The sequence below is a fragment of the Neolamprologus brichardi genome, chromosome 20, assembly GCF_056152115.1.
Source record: "Neolamprologus brichardi isolate AB-2024 chromosome 20, ASM5615211v1, whole genome shotgun sequence".
NCBI classification, from domain to species: domain Eukaryota; kingdom Metazoa; phylum Chordata; class Actinopteri; order Cichliformes; family Cichlidae; genus Neolamprologus; species Neolamprologus brichardi.
This window is the reverse complement of record NC_142123.1, coordinates 29,547,999-29,564,634: the sequence shown is the minus strand read 5'-3', so window position 1 is coordinate 29,564,634 and position 16,636 is coordinate 29,547,999. Positions and strand designations below refer to the sequence as shown.

The window sequence follows — 16,636 nt, the reverse complement described above, 5'->3', positions numbered from 1 at the left end:
GTAAACTACTTCAAACTGGAAACAGCGACAGTTTTAAATGTTTTTACTTTTAACCTTGCACTTCTTTTTCACTCCCGTTTATATTCGGAGCCCGGTGCAAATTAGAAAGGAGACATAATTTCATTTTTTTTTTTAGTTTCCTTACATTGCAAGCTCTGAAATATTTCTACATTTTTAATTGCAAATTTAAAATGAAATTAATAGTTTGCCACCTCTGCGAGGCTGCTCGCACTTCCAATTGAAGCTTTTTCCCGACCTGCTGCTGTTGGTTCATGTTGAAATGTTGTTCAGTTGACTTGAAGACTGGTGCTGGATAGCACTGCAGTTCACCGGGTTATTAAATCAGAGGGAATAACAGGCCAAGTTCTGGCCATTCTTGTGATTGATGAGCCAAGCTTTATTTGCTGAGGCGGTGTGTTTGTTCCTGTGTAATTGTCTACCAGATGGCTAAGCTAACTGTTCTTAAATGCCTTCAGACCTGCAGGGGTCCTGGGTCTTAACATTTCCCCTGCTAATGACATTATGCCTGCAAACATCTCATAGTTTTTCTTTTTTCCCCCCCCTTAACTTTTCTGATCTCTAATGTGCAGGATCAAAATGACTTTGCGAGGCATTTAAGCCCAAATTATTTCCTCTGTACAATTCTGTTTTTAATTTCTTCAAAGTAGATGTTTTCTAATCGCTCTGTTGGTAAACTCCTTTTGCGAAAATGAGCCCACTCATCTCGAGAGAGAAGGAGAGGGAGACTGAGTGAGAGAGAAGCAGGCCTCCACTTTACCTGTGAGGAGTCAGATTGGAGGAGAAAATGGATCTAGGTGGCAGTGCGAGTCATCAATCACAGCCCCTCAAGGGGAGCTGCAGCTAAAGCTGCTCTGAAGTGCTATCTGTCAGCTGCTCCGATCCAGCCGGGGGACCAGAAAGGGGCCGTATCGCCACCCATCAGCTCATACCCAGCACACAAGCGCCATGTAAACATGTGCAGGTGTGCCTGTCAGAATAACCCTTGTCCCAGTTCACAAGGTCGTGCATATTTTCACAAACGGTCACCGTTAGGACGTATCCTCCTTCTTGGTGATTTTCGAAGAGATCTCCGCACGCTGCGCTTCCTCTAATAGATTTTTGATTGTTAACAGTGGTGGGTGGTTTATTGTAATTTAAAAATGAGCGTGCCGCTTTCCTCCGTCCCTCCCATTCCAATCCCGGATAAAGCCACCAAGCGCTTCTCAGCCGATGTCGAGCCGCGTATGTCGATACCTCTCAAGATGGATAGTTGTTCTGCATGCTTATTGATTCGGCACAGGCCAGAGATATAAGTATCATTTGTCATTTCTGGAATTATTTGGAGTCCTAGTTAAAACCCAGAGTGGGGGGAGATGGTCGTGCCTTGGGGGGGTTGGTAGTTGGTGGGGGAGCAGCGAGTTGTCTGGGCTTTGATGAATGACTGCATGGGTTTTTGGTTTTTACTGCGAGCGCCGGGGCCCTTTAGCTGCTATTTGCTTTCACTATGGTCCAAGAAAAACAATGCGATGGGTCCAAGGACTGAGCAGCATCGTCCTGTCATGTAGTATAACGCAGCGAGCAGGGTGGTCCAGGCAGAAGAGTCAGGAGGAGGCTGGGCCTTGGACAGTGCATGCTGCTTTTCCAAAAGACCCAGTAGGTTATAAGCCTTCCCGCTGCTCTCTAGTCCCAGCTGCCGGCCTTGAAACACATGCAATGAATTTGAATATTTACTATTCAGAATTTACAGTGTAATGACAAACAGATCTCAGTCTTTAAAAAAACATACAATGGGGACGAGGAGGGATTTTATGTGGTAACAGTAGCCCCAGCTTATCCCCTGCGACTTTGATTATGTCCCATTTTAGGCAGCAGGCCAGCAGCAGAGCTGGCTTCATTACTGTATGGATCATCTTTTAAGACCGTTTAAGATCAGAGAGAGCTATCGGCCATTAATGACACAGACTCCAAGAAGTTCATTATGCTCAATCCATTTGATTCATTCAGCCGAACAGTCAGTTTTCAGAAAAGTGGAGATTTATTTTCTTTCTTTTGTAAATGTAATGAAATTGTTTCATTTCCATTTTGGAGCGCAACTTGAAAGTTGAGTCAGACTGTTTTGGAGTTTGGTGGAGGGAAAAGTGTTTAACAGAGGAACATGTTTAACAGCAACAAAAGAGGAGAGAAGAGAAACCCCCGACACATGAATGACAAGTAATTATTTCTCTTGTCCATCAAACTGTGTTTTGATGCAGGGATGCGATCAAACATGATATGAACAATCTCAAGCCTTCAAATGAAAATGATTCTCAAATCGTGCGAAGCCGGAGCGCGAGCTTTTGTGTTGAGCCGCCGCATGAATCATTCATAAATGCGCGCACATACGTGAACACGCGCACTCGAGCGCACTGGGCAGGGCACCCTTTTCTGCCGGACCAATATTATTGCCACAGCTTTTCACTGTTAGATGACCATTGTGTATTCATTTCCATTTTGGCTTGCCAAAATGTCTTCTCACAGCAGGACGGGGATAGAGAGGGGAGAGAGTGACAGCTTTGTGTGTCTTTCAGTGTTTGCTGCTGAATATCCCTATATGCACTGGGCTGACCGGCTGCCCCCTGATCTCGGGACGGCGGACTAGGCCAGCCGCGCCGTCTCTTCTCACACTGCCTCAGAAACACTCGTGATTATTAGCAGCTTTACAATGCGCTAACGTAAACGGGGTTATAATAAGCCTGAATAATTAACGACGATCGCGGCGTTATGGTGTAGTTGTAAGCGTTAATTTGTAGCGGGCACATGCTCGCTACAGTATGTCACGAAAGAGGGTATTTGCATTAGTGGGGCAGTCTTCTCCATTTTGTTTGCAAGAGCAGCGAGAGGACAGACAACAGGGGCCCGGCTTAATCCCTTTGGAGAACTAGTGCATGAATTGATATATCCTCCTCTCTCTCCGTCTCTCGCTCTCTCTCTCTGCCCCCCTCGCTAATGTCTTTCCTAGAACTTGAACAAACAGCCAGTGCGTGTAGAACACATAAGACAGATGTTTAGGATTACTTTCACCTCATTGCTCTATTGTGTGCACTTTAAGGGAGCTCAGCTGATGTGGAATGCCACTCATTCAGGCTCTCTGCTCTTACAGGGCTCCTCCTGCTTATCAAAGTGCCATCTGCACTCAAGACAGAGCTACACAATGTTTAAGAGTGGGATGCTGGGAAGATGGAGTCGGTGTTTTTGGGTAATAAGACTTTTATACGCTAAAACCGACACAGTAGCAGTGTACGCAATTACTGGTGGTTAGCTTTTGTCCATTTTTGGCTGTTTGGTGGGGGCGCCGGATAAGAACCCTCTTTCTCCCCCCGCATCCCCCTCATCTCAGTGTGTGTTTACAGATGTAGAAACAAATGGGCCAGACACATATTGATATTTGTTGAGGGGTGACATTATCTTTTAGCAGAGCACTTATCTAATCTGGCTGCTGTGGGAAGCTGGAGGAAGTGGCTATGGGACGGGGGCCGGGGATGCTGCATCTTTAATTACCATTGATATCGCAATAGAGAAAAGAGGGGTAGAGGAGCATAGCCGGGGGGGGAGGCTGGGTGAGGGGGAGCTGAGAGAGGGAGAAGACCCGTGTTCACTTTTTAATTAAGGCTCCGTAGTGTAACTCGTCAATGTACATTATTGGAAGAATGAACGTCAATGCCATTGCTTTTTCTCCCCCTCCTTTATCTCTGTCAATGATTCAAAGACATGATTTATGGTTCGTCTCCGTCTTTCAGGATCATCCATCAAGCGCTGGCTCTGCCGCAGCGCCACCCGTTGTAAATCATTCTGAAAGCCTGTCACTCATTTCCATTAACCGTTCCTCTGTCGCTCTGGTCTCCGCCTCCCTCAACCTCCTTTTTTTTCTCTCCCCCCTTTTCCCACTCCTTTCTCCTCCCCCCTCGGTGCACAACCTACAGCCACGCAGGGTATCAGTTCCGTGCCGCTGCTTCGTCCGCCTACCTTCTTTTCAATAAATTAACCACTTTCTCCCATGCAATGAATAAAAAGGCTCTGCAGTCGGCACCTACTCCTCCTCCATTATAGCCGAACACCTTAGAAATGTCACGCCGCTGACTCGTAGGCTAAATGAGGATATAGCGCAGAGAAAATATTTTTGTTGCACCGACTTTTCCAGTGGCAATATTTGAACAGCTTTGATATGTTTGGAGTGTTTTATCAATGGACGTATTGCGCGCACGTATATGGCGCTGCGCCCGGCTTTATTATGTTTCCTTCATCGTGGATGCATTTGCCATTTATGCTTTCATTCGGAAAAGTCGAACAGTTAATGGAAACAATATTATGTCTGTAATTATTCCGTGCAGTAAAAGCACCCCTAGTCCAGCTATTAAAATGCTGTTGGTTTTCTGTAAATTCTACCAGTAGCTTAATTCAGACACTCTCACAATGACTGTAGTCTTTAACCAGTTTTTATAGAAACAGGTCTTATGAACAGAAATAATTGGCTCAATGGAGTGACTGTCAATCTCTTACAATGGTTGATGTGCCTGCTCTGGGGAGCCCAATTCACTGGCTTCTTTTTTCATTCTAATCAACATCTAGATATCAACACAGCAGAATACCCACAAACAGCAGAAAGCCTGTTTTGAGGGGAAACTTTCAACTATTGGGTGCCAACACATTTCACTATTTGGGCAGCCATTGTTCTCCGAATGGGCTGTCAAAGTGACAATGCGCACCAGGCAAATCCAGAAGTTTGCACTTTTCAGAAAACAGCGGGCCCTAATCATTTGGTGGAGGACACTTGACAACAAATTTGCCATTAAAATGAATCTGAATAGGAGGGAGCGGGCTGTTTTGAAGCATTTCTGCCTCTCTTACTGCTGCTTGTCTTGTCCCACGGAGCTCCAGGTTTGGCTGCCTTGCTTCTCTCCCTTTATGCTTGCCACGAAGCAGCCTTTGGTCCCACTAGAAACTGACAGTACCATGCTTCAGCTGCGAATTCACTCTGTAGCCTCATTGTATTTAATGAAGGGAAAAAGTGGCAATCTACTATTAATGAACTTGGAATGTAAAAAAAATGCCTCCCTTTGCTGAAAACGGCATAAAACTGCTTGTACAAGGAAAGCTTTGGCTGGAGCCCATCCAGGATCTAATGAAAGATCTATACAGGGACAGAGCGGGCGGGAGGAGTTAGTGAAATGCAGATTGTTTTAATAGAATACACACAGTCTCTTCCAGCTGCACTATCAGATTCATCAAGGCCTGACCTTGATGGAGGGCTGTTGCTGTTTGGGAGGGCCGGTGTTTTGGGTTCATGCAAAGTTTATGACTGTATGCGCTGTATATGCATCTACTGCTCTCGAGGGAAAACGAAATGGAACAGCGTCCAAAAAGACTTGCCACTGGTTTTTGATGCTCTAGTATTACATTATGAAATAACACGTCCCAGATCACAAGGAAATAAAAGTTCAATTCAATAATAAGGATAATTGCATCCTGGATGTCGCCACTCAGATGCAAAATAACAAAATGCTTCTAAAACATCAGAAAATGATTGAATTGGAATTGAAACCCTCTTTATTTAGTCAGGCTAGTGAGCATGAAAAACAAACAGCACGTTAGGTGACTGCAGGCCATCATACCTTTCACTCAGTATCTCATAAAACTCGAACAAAGGCCTTATGTGTTCAAGGCAGTGGTCCTTTAAACGATGGCCCACTTTCCTCCCCGCTGCCACGCAAACATTCCTGACTGACATTCAATCAGGGAAATTTGAACCGAAGCAAGATGGTCTTTTATTAGTACCGCCCTGTTTGCTCGACTGGTCAGCTCCAATATGCGAAGCGGTTTGAGTGGCGTACTGTAAGATGATGGGTTCACTCTCTGATAAGGGTGAATGAGGGGTAAACTGCTATTCTGCAGAAAGGAACCATCAGACCTCATCATGTCGCTCCTGGAGAGCCGTGTCACGGGCTCTTCAGAAACCAAGTGACAGAGCGGCGCGAGGCTGCTCCCCTCCCGCTAGCGGAAAACACACTGGAGCTGAAGCAGACCCGCTTCTGCTCCACCAACTGGAACTTTATCAGTTAGGGCAGAAAAGATCATCCATAATCTGGCAAATATACGCAGAGGCTTTTAAGCCTCTTCAGTTGTAAGCTTATACATGTTCTTGAATTTTTTATATATACCTGTTAGCAAGAGACTGCGGATTCTGGTTGTGCTGCTAGCTACACAAAATACCTCATTACGGTTTATTCAGCAGCCAGTAATTTAAAGCATTAACTCGCTTTTTTTTCCCGGCTCTTCTTAATTACAGCTAGCCAAGTAAATGTTATGGATTTTTAAAAATCTGCCCCCTCGTTTTAATGAAATTCAGTAGTTTTAGTGGAGGAAGAAGCGTTCACATAATTTACTTAAGAAAATGTATCGATGCTGTGCTACAAAATACGACATATGTGAAAAATAGAAAGATTTATATGTTTTTGGATTATTGTTAAATGCATTTAGATACACAGTATGAGCAGCTGATACTGAACCAGAGACCAGTGGAAAGCTGTGTTAAACAGATTCGGATCAATGCTTATTAGCAGTGCATTAGAACTGGTAATATTGAAGAGGCTGAAAACTACTTCCAAAATTCAGGCTGCCTGACACATTCAAAATTCCAGTTGTTATCATATGCGCATACAGCACCTGGCTTTGTGCCGCCAGTGTTTAAAAAATCCTACGAGACAGGAAGGAAACATTATATGTATAATTGTCTCCTCTGGTGCTGACAGGGGACCCTTTGGTGAGACGCAACACCAGGCAGCGTCATATAATGTGGCGGCTGTGGCACGTTCAAAGCGATGACTTGGGTGCTGGAGTGCAGATTGCAATGCTCTCCCACCGCTCACTTCCAATTAGGCAGCCGGCCGACTGATGCATCTCAGAGCAGAAGCTTCTAGTAGGCATCAAAAGGAGCAGTGACTTCATGTTGAGAAGGGGCTCCTGGAGTTAGACATCGCAATCTGATGTGGCTCAGTAAATACCATGATTAGCATCCATGCAACATGCAGGAACAGACTTTTACTAACTCCCACATTTGTGTCATTACATAAAAATGTCCCATAACTCAAACTAAACATGCTCGAAAGCTGTGCGACTTGTGCGTGCGCGCGAGTGTGTGTGTGTTTATTAGCGATTGTGCATTCCAAAGTTCTCTGTGTTTTTAGTTAACAGAATGTTGGTTGTGAAAACATTTTTGATTAATTGCCATAATTATTGTGATCATTTTTGCCCAAATGAACAGCCAGATGGCAGGATATGGTGTCATATTTGCGATCCTATCATATTAATCTGGCTCCGGGTCCATCTGAGCACATTGTGCCATTTGTTGTGTTCACAATCTGTCCTCAAGTTGTCCGTGTCTTTTTTGAGCTTCCAGTTTTTATTTGATTATATTAGACTATTAAATATTAAAGTTGAGGGTGGATGAAAGCAAGGCATTTATCTGCATGAATAGCTTGTGTTTAGTCAAGTACGTAATGCGCTTTAAGTTACATCTCCTTCATGCATACAAAAATTAACAACAGTGTTTCTGTCTCATGGATTTCTAGACAAAGCCTGAGAAAGACCCAGCAAAACTACTTTGCAGGAACTCGTGGCTGCTTTTAAAGCCACTTCACATTATCTAGTCTTTTATACTTTTTTGCAGTATTCTTAATAACCGTTTGCAGCTAAATACAACACGATAAAGACTCATTCTGTCTGCACAGTTTCCAAGTCTGTTAACTGCATCGTTGGAATCATTTAACACAAAAGTGCTCAAACTAAATAATAGGTCAGACAGGATCTAATGACACATTCTGATTTAAAAGCAACTCAAAAGCTGTTTCATTCTGTGATATCAATTAACCTCCAGACAAATTTTGTCAAAGGGAGCAGGCTGCGTGTGATTGTTCTCTCTTTACTCTGCAGTGTCCTTGGGCTCGGGGAGACTGTTTCCTGACAGGGAACAATGAAGAGAGAGGTGTTTACAGATCTTTACAGATGGCTTCGGGGCTCAGAATTAGGTCTTCGCCGTTTCTCATGTGATTCAGTTCAGAATTAACTTCAGATGTGTCATCAGGACTATCATCGGGATGTCTGACAACGTATCGGTTTGATCTTGACGCGCACTTCTCACCGAGTTTGTCAGATATCACTGTCAAATATTAAACCTTGTGGCATGTGCGCGTCTCATTCTAATGATAGCTCACTGAAGAAATCGCATCGTGGTGACTTTTATAAACACATCGTGCTGTTTTCAGCATTGACAAAGAGGAAAAAACTTCACAACTTTGTTTGCAATTACGTTTTGTACGGCAAGTACTTTCTGAGTGACATTTCCCACCTATTTATAACAACAGATGAGCAGACGGTGACTAAGTGCTGCGCAACGTAAAGCCACAGTTAACTGGGTACATTGCTTAGATGTGAGTGAAAGCACAAAGTGGAAACAGATACATAGTACTACATTTACAGACGACCCGGAGAGAAGCTTCAGTCCTGACCTGCGTTGTTACTGTGTGCTCTGCCGATCCAGCAGGCCTCTCTCTATCTCCTTCTCTCTCTTCCCCTTTTTTTTTTTCCTCTTCACGTGGCATAAATCCGGGAGATGAAAATGTCATGGAGCAGGTTCATTTTGCAAAGAGGTTTTGATTGCCATGCGCGTGTAATTGATTGTTCCAAGGACAGGGGGAAATCTAGAAATGTCATAACAGTCCTGCTTAGGTTGGTCCCACCGCTATGCAATCAATGAGAAGTAAAAAGAGATATTGATTTGCGAGCAGCAAAAACTGTAGCTTGAGACAACCGGGGAGCACTGGGGAAAGTGGCGCAGACGTGCAGACCTGTCACTGGCACCTATGAATTACCCAATCTTCTCTGAAGATAGTGTTACCTCGGATACTCACAAAGTCCTGCGATGGGTATTGCAGCTGTCCATTAGCTAAGCTCCTCGGGCTGCTAACTCTCTGTGGCTTGTCAGATTAATGAAGGAAATGTTGACCTTCCGAGGGATAAATGTTGATGTTCTCACCATTACAAAAGTTTCTCCTGGCATGTTAATATCGGAAACAGAATGCCCTTTTACAGCTGTCACATACATTTCTACAATGACTGACGCATTTTGAATAGACTCACTTCCTCTGGGAGAGGGGATTTTGCTCGATGAAGATACTAATGCTGAAAGTTGAGTTGTAAATATAATCTCATGTACGCTTTTAACACCGGCCCTGTTGGACAGCATGCCACCATGAAGGTAGCAGTAAATATAATCTATTATTTTCTGTGCAGTTAGCTGTTTTTCTCTGGATGTATGGGGGAAAAAGCTTTTGGCTCAGAAACAGGCTGCCGCTTCTGTAAATCCCAGCCTCGCTATGCCAAGAGTCTGTTCTAACGGATAAAGGTTATAAACACTTCAACCATCTGATTTATGATGGACACCTCAGGTTTTTTGACCTTTGCATATCTCTGTCTGAAGATATAAATTTGTAGTGACACAGATTGGAGGCTTTACAGCAGTTTATGACATGCTAAATCTCAAGCAAGGCATGCCAGCCTCTTGTTTTCTAAGGCTAGCTGGGCTACGAGTCGCCTCGTTCGGACTCCGAGACAACATTTTCAAAGCCAGCATTTCTTATTCTTTCTGATTTATGAAAAAACAACAAGTGTGCCCAAGAACTAGAAATAGCTGTTCACTATTGTTTTACAAGATGATACACAACTTAGTGCGTATGCTTTGAACAGTGCTGCTTTATGAAGCGTATCACTTGACAAACATGTCACAATACAATGATCACTCTTGTAGGTGTTTGGTTGTTTTCGCATTGTCCTTGACTGTGCTCTTGGATTAAAGAGTAATGCAGCTTGGCATGGCAGCAGTTCTGTGGTAGATCAAGAGCTGGCAAAGCACAGTTACAAATGGTGTGAGAAGCGGAGTTAGACATGTGGGTATCTTGGAATGATCCCCTCTAGAAGGTTAATTGGTGCCTCAGGATGTCTGCTACTCGGGGCATCTGATAGAAAGGCATACAACAGCAGGAAGGGCAGCTGTTAATCTCTGTCAATTTCATCCTCAAATACTAAGATGAGGACAAATATTCACATTAAAGTCGGTACAGCTTTGTCGTATTTCCAGGAACCCAGTGTTTATCCCTTCTTTGTCAAATGCACAATTATTTTACTAAGAGGGCAGTAAATTTCTAGGCACAGGAAATGTGCAGAAAATGGCCTGCACTGTAAATTATGGTCTGATCAAGGAGTGAACAATTTTCCTTTAACCACCACCAGACTGGAAAATACTGTTCTCCCCAGTTTGGTGAACATTCTTACTATACTTTCAGCTTTAGTGATGACTTTGAAGAGAGATGACATCAACTGGCTGCTTGTCAAAGCCATTGGTGTTCTCCTTCACTGTGAATACTATATATAAGACTATAAATAAAACATACCTCTGTGCTCTTGACAACTCTCTCCCTTAGCATCAAGGGTGTTTCGGAGGCCATCACAGACCTCGGCTGGCCAATCAAAACATTTCTCTTGCGGTAGATCAAGGTCACAGCACATAGGGGCTCTTGAGTCTGTGTGTGTGCGTGTGTGTACAGGCTCTTGTTCTCCAGGCCCTGTGCTCGATGTTTGTTTTGAAAGTCCGAATCCCATCTCCATCTCCATCCATTAGCTAGCAAGCAGTTCATCTCCCGGGTTTCTCTTGAGGCACTTGTGAAATATTGATAATAAAAAAGTCGTACTTTCAGAAGGCAGAGAAGACGAAGACATTCTATGGGCTGCCCAGTGTGGGACTTCTGAGTGCTCGGCTTCAGTCATCCCCTCATGGAGTGCCCCTTTATTCAGAACAGAAATATTAACCACATGAAATGCATAAGTGCCTGGACAGGGCTGTTATGTCCTATTCATATTTAACTCGGAGCACATCTGCCGCGTCTCTCCCAAAATGCACATTTTCCAGCACGACTACGAGGCGGAAAATATCTCAGATGTGTGACAACTCTGACAAACTGCATTTACTGCAGGATGTCTTCAACAGATATGCAAACTTTGTTTGCGATATTGTCGGCGTGGGTTGCCGGGTAGTTGGATTTAAAATAATCGGAAACAGTTATTGTCAGAAAGGTTGTAATAATCTTCTGTAGCCGTCTTCATATGCCACGCAGACCCTGCAGCCACGGCTCTGTGCTGAGTCAGAGTTTCCACTAATTGGATGATGGGAAATGTGTCAATTAGAAATACTGTTGTTTAATTATCTGTTAATTGAAGCAATAATGTTTGTGCTCTATGAGTTGAGAGAATGAACAGGTGAATAATGAAAGAAGTAATTGCTGTTTATGAGACTGTCAGGGAAAATATAATGACTTGACAGATTGCCAGTAATCTTTTGAAATTTTTGTATAATTGTCTGGTTTTAGCACTGATAATTGAATCACTTTTTCCACCAGCGTGATCAACATTTGCATCGGGACCAGTGTCCGTATTTACAATATACTTTTATTTTTGCTATCAACAAAATCAGTCGCCTGATGTCAAATTACAGGATGCTGAAAGAATATTCCGAATAGTCTCATTTTTCTCAGCTATGGCTTTTAATTTATTTCTAAATCACTGAGGGATGTTATAATATCTCAGTTTATGTTAAGCCATTCCTCACAAGTGGCTTCAGGGAGTCTAAGATGTTATCCAGAACAGCAGGCTTACATTTTCACTGCAGTTTTGAGGCATCTATAATCACCGTGGAATAGGTCATTTGCAATAACACTCAACAAGCCCCAGAAGAATCAATTTCCTTTTGTCACTCAGTGGCCAATGATTGTTGTAAACTTGAGGCCAGGGAAAGCTTGGACACAGCACTAAGTCAATGGCCTGTCGTGAATCAAATGGTGCTGTTACACCAGCAGCAGTCTGTTAGCAGAAACATTATGTCCACCTATACTCAGCCGCCTCCCAAGGCACAAGGCAATCGCCATTATGCTTTCTGGAATGACTTTTGCTTTCACTGTATAGATTGTTTAGAAATTATAAATTAACGAAACTGTTGTTTCACGGTGTGTTTTTAATGTTATATCTCTTTTGCTTTTTTAGTGTACGTGCCCGATGAAGATGCCGCTCTTCAGGATTCCATCGCTGAAGAAGACGGAGATAACGACACTCAGACTGAAGAGGAATGCTCGGAGAAGACCAGCCCCAAAGTGTCTGAGGACAGAGAGCTCGACAACAAGAGCACTAACACTTACAGCAACCAGAACTCTCCCATTAGTGTCCTTTCCAATCAAGAGGCCGAGTTGGAATCGCGCCTTAGCGACAGCAGTGACAGGCTCTCAGACTTCAAAACCTCATCGCCACCTGAGAGCCAGCGAGACGAAGAAAGCAGCACCTCCAAGCATAAAGAAGAGACGGGCAGCAGCTTAGAGAAAATGAGGGCGGCCTATGCAAACTTTCTCGCGGATTCTTATTGGACGGGGATAGGAATGGACTTGAAAATTGGCAAAAACACCAGCAAAGCCAACTGTGACAGCACTAATGGAAGCACCAAGAGTGAGTTTGACTGGCACCAGGACGCGCTCTCTAAGACCTTGCAGCAGACACTCTCCCCAAAGCCTGCAACCAAACCCAACCTCTTTAGCTCTGTGCACCTCTACAGGCAAACCACCAAACCCTGTGGCTCGGTGTTCACGGGAGCCAGCCGATTTCGCTGCAAGGACTGCAGCGCCGCTTATGACACTCTGGTTGAGCTGACAGTTCACATGAACAAGAGCGGGCACTACCAAGACAACAACCACAGCAAACAGAGTAATTCCTCTGCCTCGTCCTCCAAATCTAGGAAACGAAATTTGCAAGACATGGAAGGGAAGGAGGACGCGCAGAAAGTTTTGAAGTGCATGTTTTGTGGCCATTCTTTTGACTCGCTCCAGGATTTGAGCGTCCATATGATTAAAACTAAGCATTACCAAAAAGTGCCTTTAAAAGAGCCGATCCCAGTAATCACACCCAAATTACTGCCACCAGCAAAGAAACGGGCTTTCGAAACGAGGCCCTGCTCCCCCGACTCCACGACTGGTGTGTCTGGCTACACTGAGGCACAACGAGCTGCCAGCATTGCAAACGCCAACAACAATCGATATGGATATCAGAATGGAGCGAGTTACACCTGGCAGTTTGAGACGTGCAAATCTCAGATTCTGAAATGCATGGAGTGTGGAAGCTCCCACGACACCCTTCAGCAACTGACCACACATATGATGGTTACTGGACACTTCATCAAAGTTACAAACTCAGCTTCTAAAAAGGGCAAACAGTTAGCCCTTGACCCCTTGGCCATAGAGAAGATCCAGGGTTTGGCTGAGCCTGCTGTCAGTGACACTGAAGGAGAAAAAGCGTCTCCAAAAAATCAGTCCCCAGGGAACGGTGAGAAGGATAGCCAGGGGGAAGGTACTTCAGACAAAATGGAAGAAAGTGATACTAAAGATGACAAGCAAGAGAGTGAGGATCAAAAGGCCGGCAATGGGACTTTTAAGTACCCTTATCTACGTGAGGAGGATCTTGAACAGGACTCAGGTGGAGGAGGGGACATTCTTAAATCTTTAGCCAACACAGTGGCCTCTGCCATAAATAAAGCTCAAACAGGGACACCGAGCTGGAGTGCCTACCCAAGCATTCATGCTGCCTATCAGCTCTCTGGCATCATCAAAAGCTCCCCTCTCTCAGCATCTCCACCTACTCAGCTAAAGCAGACGTTCAACCACAAGCTGAGGCCGATTGCCCCAAAGGGCAAGTTATACCACAGTGCTGTGGGAGTTGAGGCTCCCCAGGGACAGCATCAAACTGTGGACATCAAAAAAGAAAAGGTTGGCATTAGCGATGGTAAAGAAAGTCAGAATATTAAGTTTGATCTGGTGGAGAATGATGACAGCGATTGTCAGGACGATTCCTCTTCCTCTTCAAAGCTTGATACAGACTGTGTGAATGAAGGGAGCGAAGCGATCAAAGGAAAGTTGAGCCCAGATTTCTCCGACAGAGGCAAGACACCGAGCCCCACTGCCAGCAATGGACGCAGCACTACTTCAGAGCCTCTCAGTGACACTCCGGATATACTTGGCATAAACCCTCTTAGTGCACTGCAGTCAGTTCTGAACAATCATCTGGGGAAAGCAAATAAGCCCAATAACTCAAGAGTAGATAAACTATCGGCTCACACACAGTCTATGTTTGCGGACATTAATCGTAGCAGCGAGAAGTCGGCTTTAATGCTCAGAAATCCTGTAAGAAATAAGCCCAACAACACCTTTCTCTTTGTTAACGATGACCAGCCAATAGATCTGACGAAATCTAAACACAACAAGGCGAGCTCCCTGCTAGTGCAGCCCTCCGCACCGATGCCACAGAAATATGCTCTGTCTGATATCGCTGATATGGTTAAAGTGCTTCCGAAAGCCACCACTCCAAAACCATCGATACCATCAAGGATTCCATCTATGAAACTGGAATCGGATGTCAGGCGCTTCGAAGATGTCTCAGCGGAGGTGTACTCCGTCCACAAGCGTAAAGGTAGACAGTCAAACTGGAATCCGCGCCATCTTCTCATCCTGCAAGCTCAGTTTGCCTCCAGCCTCTTCCAGACCTCTGAAGGAAAGTATTTGCTCTCGGACCTCGGCCCTCAGGAGCGGATGCACATCTCTAAATTCACTGGCCTGTCCATGACTACCATAAGCCATTGGTTAGCAAATGTAAAGTACCAGCTGCGGAAAACGGGAGGGACCAAATTCCTGAAGAACATGGACACGGGCCACCCAGTCTTCTACTGCAATGACTGCGCTTCCCAGTTTAGGTCACCCACCGCATTCATTTCCCATCTGGAATCCCATCTCGGGTTCCAAATCAAAGACATGTGCAAAATGCCGGTAGAGCATCAGACGAAGGTAGAGGAGCCAGAACTGTCGAAGGCCCTCAGCGTCAGAGCCACAGAGGCTCTAGTCGCGGAGGAGGACATTGACTCAAAATTCAAATGCAAGCTCTGCTGTCGGACATTTGCAAGTAATCATGCAGTCAAACTCCATTTGAGTAAAACTCACAGCAAATCCCCTGACAACCATTCACAATATGTGGAAATGGACAAGGAGTAGTTTTTCATATTACCATCACCTTTTATTTCCCTTTTCTTGCCTTTTTATTTCAATACACGGGTCAGATATTTCAACCATTTTTCAATTATCATTGTGTAGTGTGCATTGTAACGACTTAAAAAAAAATTAATGGATTACAGCAAAGACACACTGGTTAGAATTTGTGTAAGGAAACACTAAGAGATACTTTTGCACCCTGCTCAAATGCATCACCAGTAATGAAATGTATTACTGCTTGAAGAAACATTATTGCTGATGTTTGCATGCAATAGCCCTGGCTATGACTACTATTTATTTGTATGATATGTCAAGTTTCAATTGTATTTCAAAGACAAAATAATGACTAACTGTACTTTACAACCTCTGTGATACAGTGCAGCCGCACAGACGTGCAGTTGTTGAAGCAGGTAGCCCGATAACGCGACCACACTCATGCAGACCTGTACAGTGTATTGCTATGTAAAGATGTTTCGTGTTGCAACGATAGACGAGGGGGGGAAAAGCACTTTAATAAAAATTTAATCACCAGTTTAGACTCGGATCCTGTACATGACTCAAAAATAAATTAGACGGTTTCAAAATGAGGCTCTTTCACATGTAAATATATTTTAGAAGGAAAAAAAAAAAACGTGTTTCATGCAACAAGGATAACAAAAAGGCAGATGATACCTGTGATACCTGCACCTTTTTTTACTTATTCAAATAAAGAGTTAACATTTGATTGCCTTGTATTTTTTGGCTCCCTTAATTTGATCATTTCCCTACTTTTACACACAATAATCAGCTGATATGATTCACAATAATAGTCTAATTCATTTACAATAAAGCCTATGGGGTTATTCATACTGTATCAGCTGAATGTGTGGACCTGTAAAATACTGTGAAACATTCACTGAAATCTTGGCAGGCCACACAGAACCTATACACGACAAAGAACAACATCACGACACTATAGAGCCCGCCACACTCATTTGTTACCTTATGACTCTTAGATACACTTCAAAGATCTTGTTGTCAGACTTTATTGCTTTCCTGTGAATGCTGCCGCAAGATGGTATCATAACAATTAAACATATTTCCTCCAGCTCTATTATTTCAAGGCTATTAAAAATAATTGCCTCCTAAATTCATAAACATTTTATGCAATTCATCTTTTTTTTTCAAGCAATCAAGTCCTCAATTACCTCCACCCATCAAATCTCTATTTTATAACAGGCAACTGACATTTGATGGTAAATGGGAAAAAGCACATGGGCACTGTGGTGATTTGAATGCTGTGACACCAACTTGCCCCCTATTGTTGGAAATGAGCAGGCAATCACGTTGTTCATCAGATGACTCCTAATGCAGTTAAAGTATTCAGCTATAATTTCTCCCTGCATTTATAATTACTGTCAAAGACCACACACCTCAGTGAGCAGATTAAAGCTATAAATTATTTAGTGCCTTTCTTCGCCGATGGATCTCTGATTTGT

At 43.8% G+C, this 16,636-nt stretch overlaps 1 protein-coding gene across 2 annotated transcripts in view; it reads left to right on the top strand.

Moving 5' to 3' along the window:
• The window catches only part of tshz2 (teashirt zinc finger homeobox 2), a 39,510-nt gene extending 23,642 nt beyond the window's left edge, over nucleotides 1–15,868 (top strand). For both annotated transcript variants that reach the window (XM_087834004.1, XM_006794013.3), the window contains one exon: nucleotides 12,124–15,868. In XM_087834004.1, coding sequence (XP_087690130.1) covers nucleotides 12,124–15,161 — 3,038 coding nt within the window. In that variant the 3' untranslated portion in view covers nucleotides 15,162–15,868. The remainder of the gene's footprint in view (nucleotides 1–12,123) is intronic.
• Nucleotides 15,869–16,636: the final 768 nt, after the last annotated feature.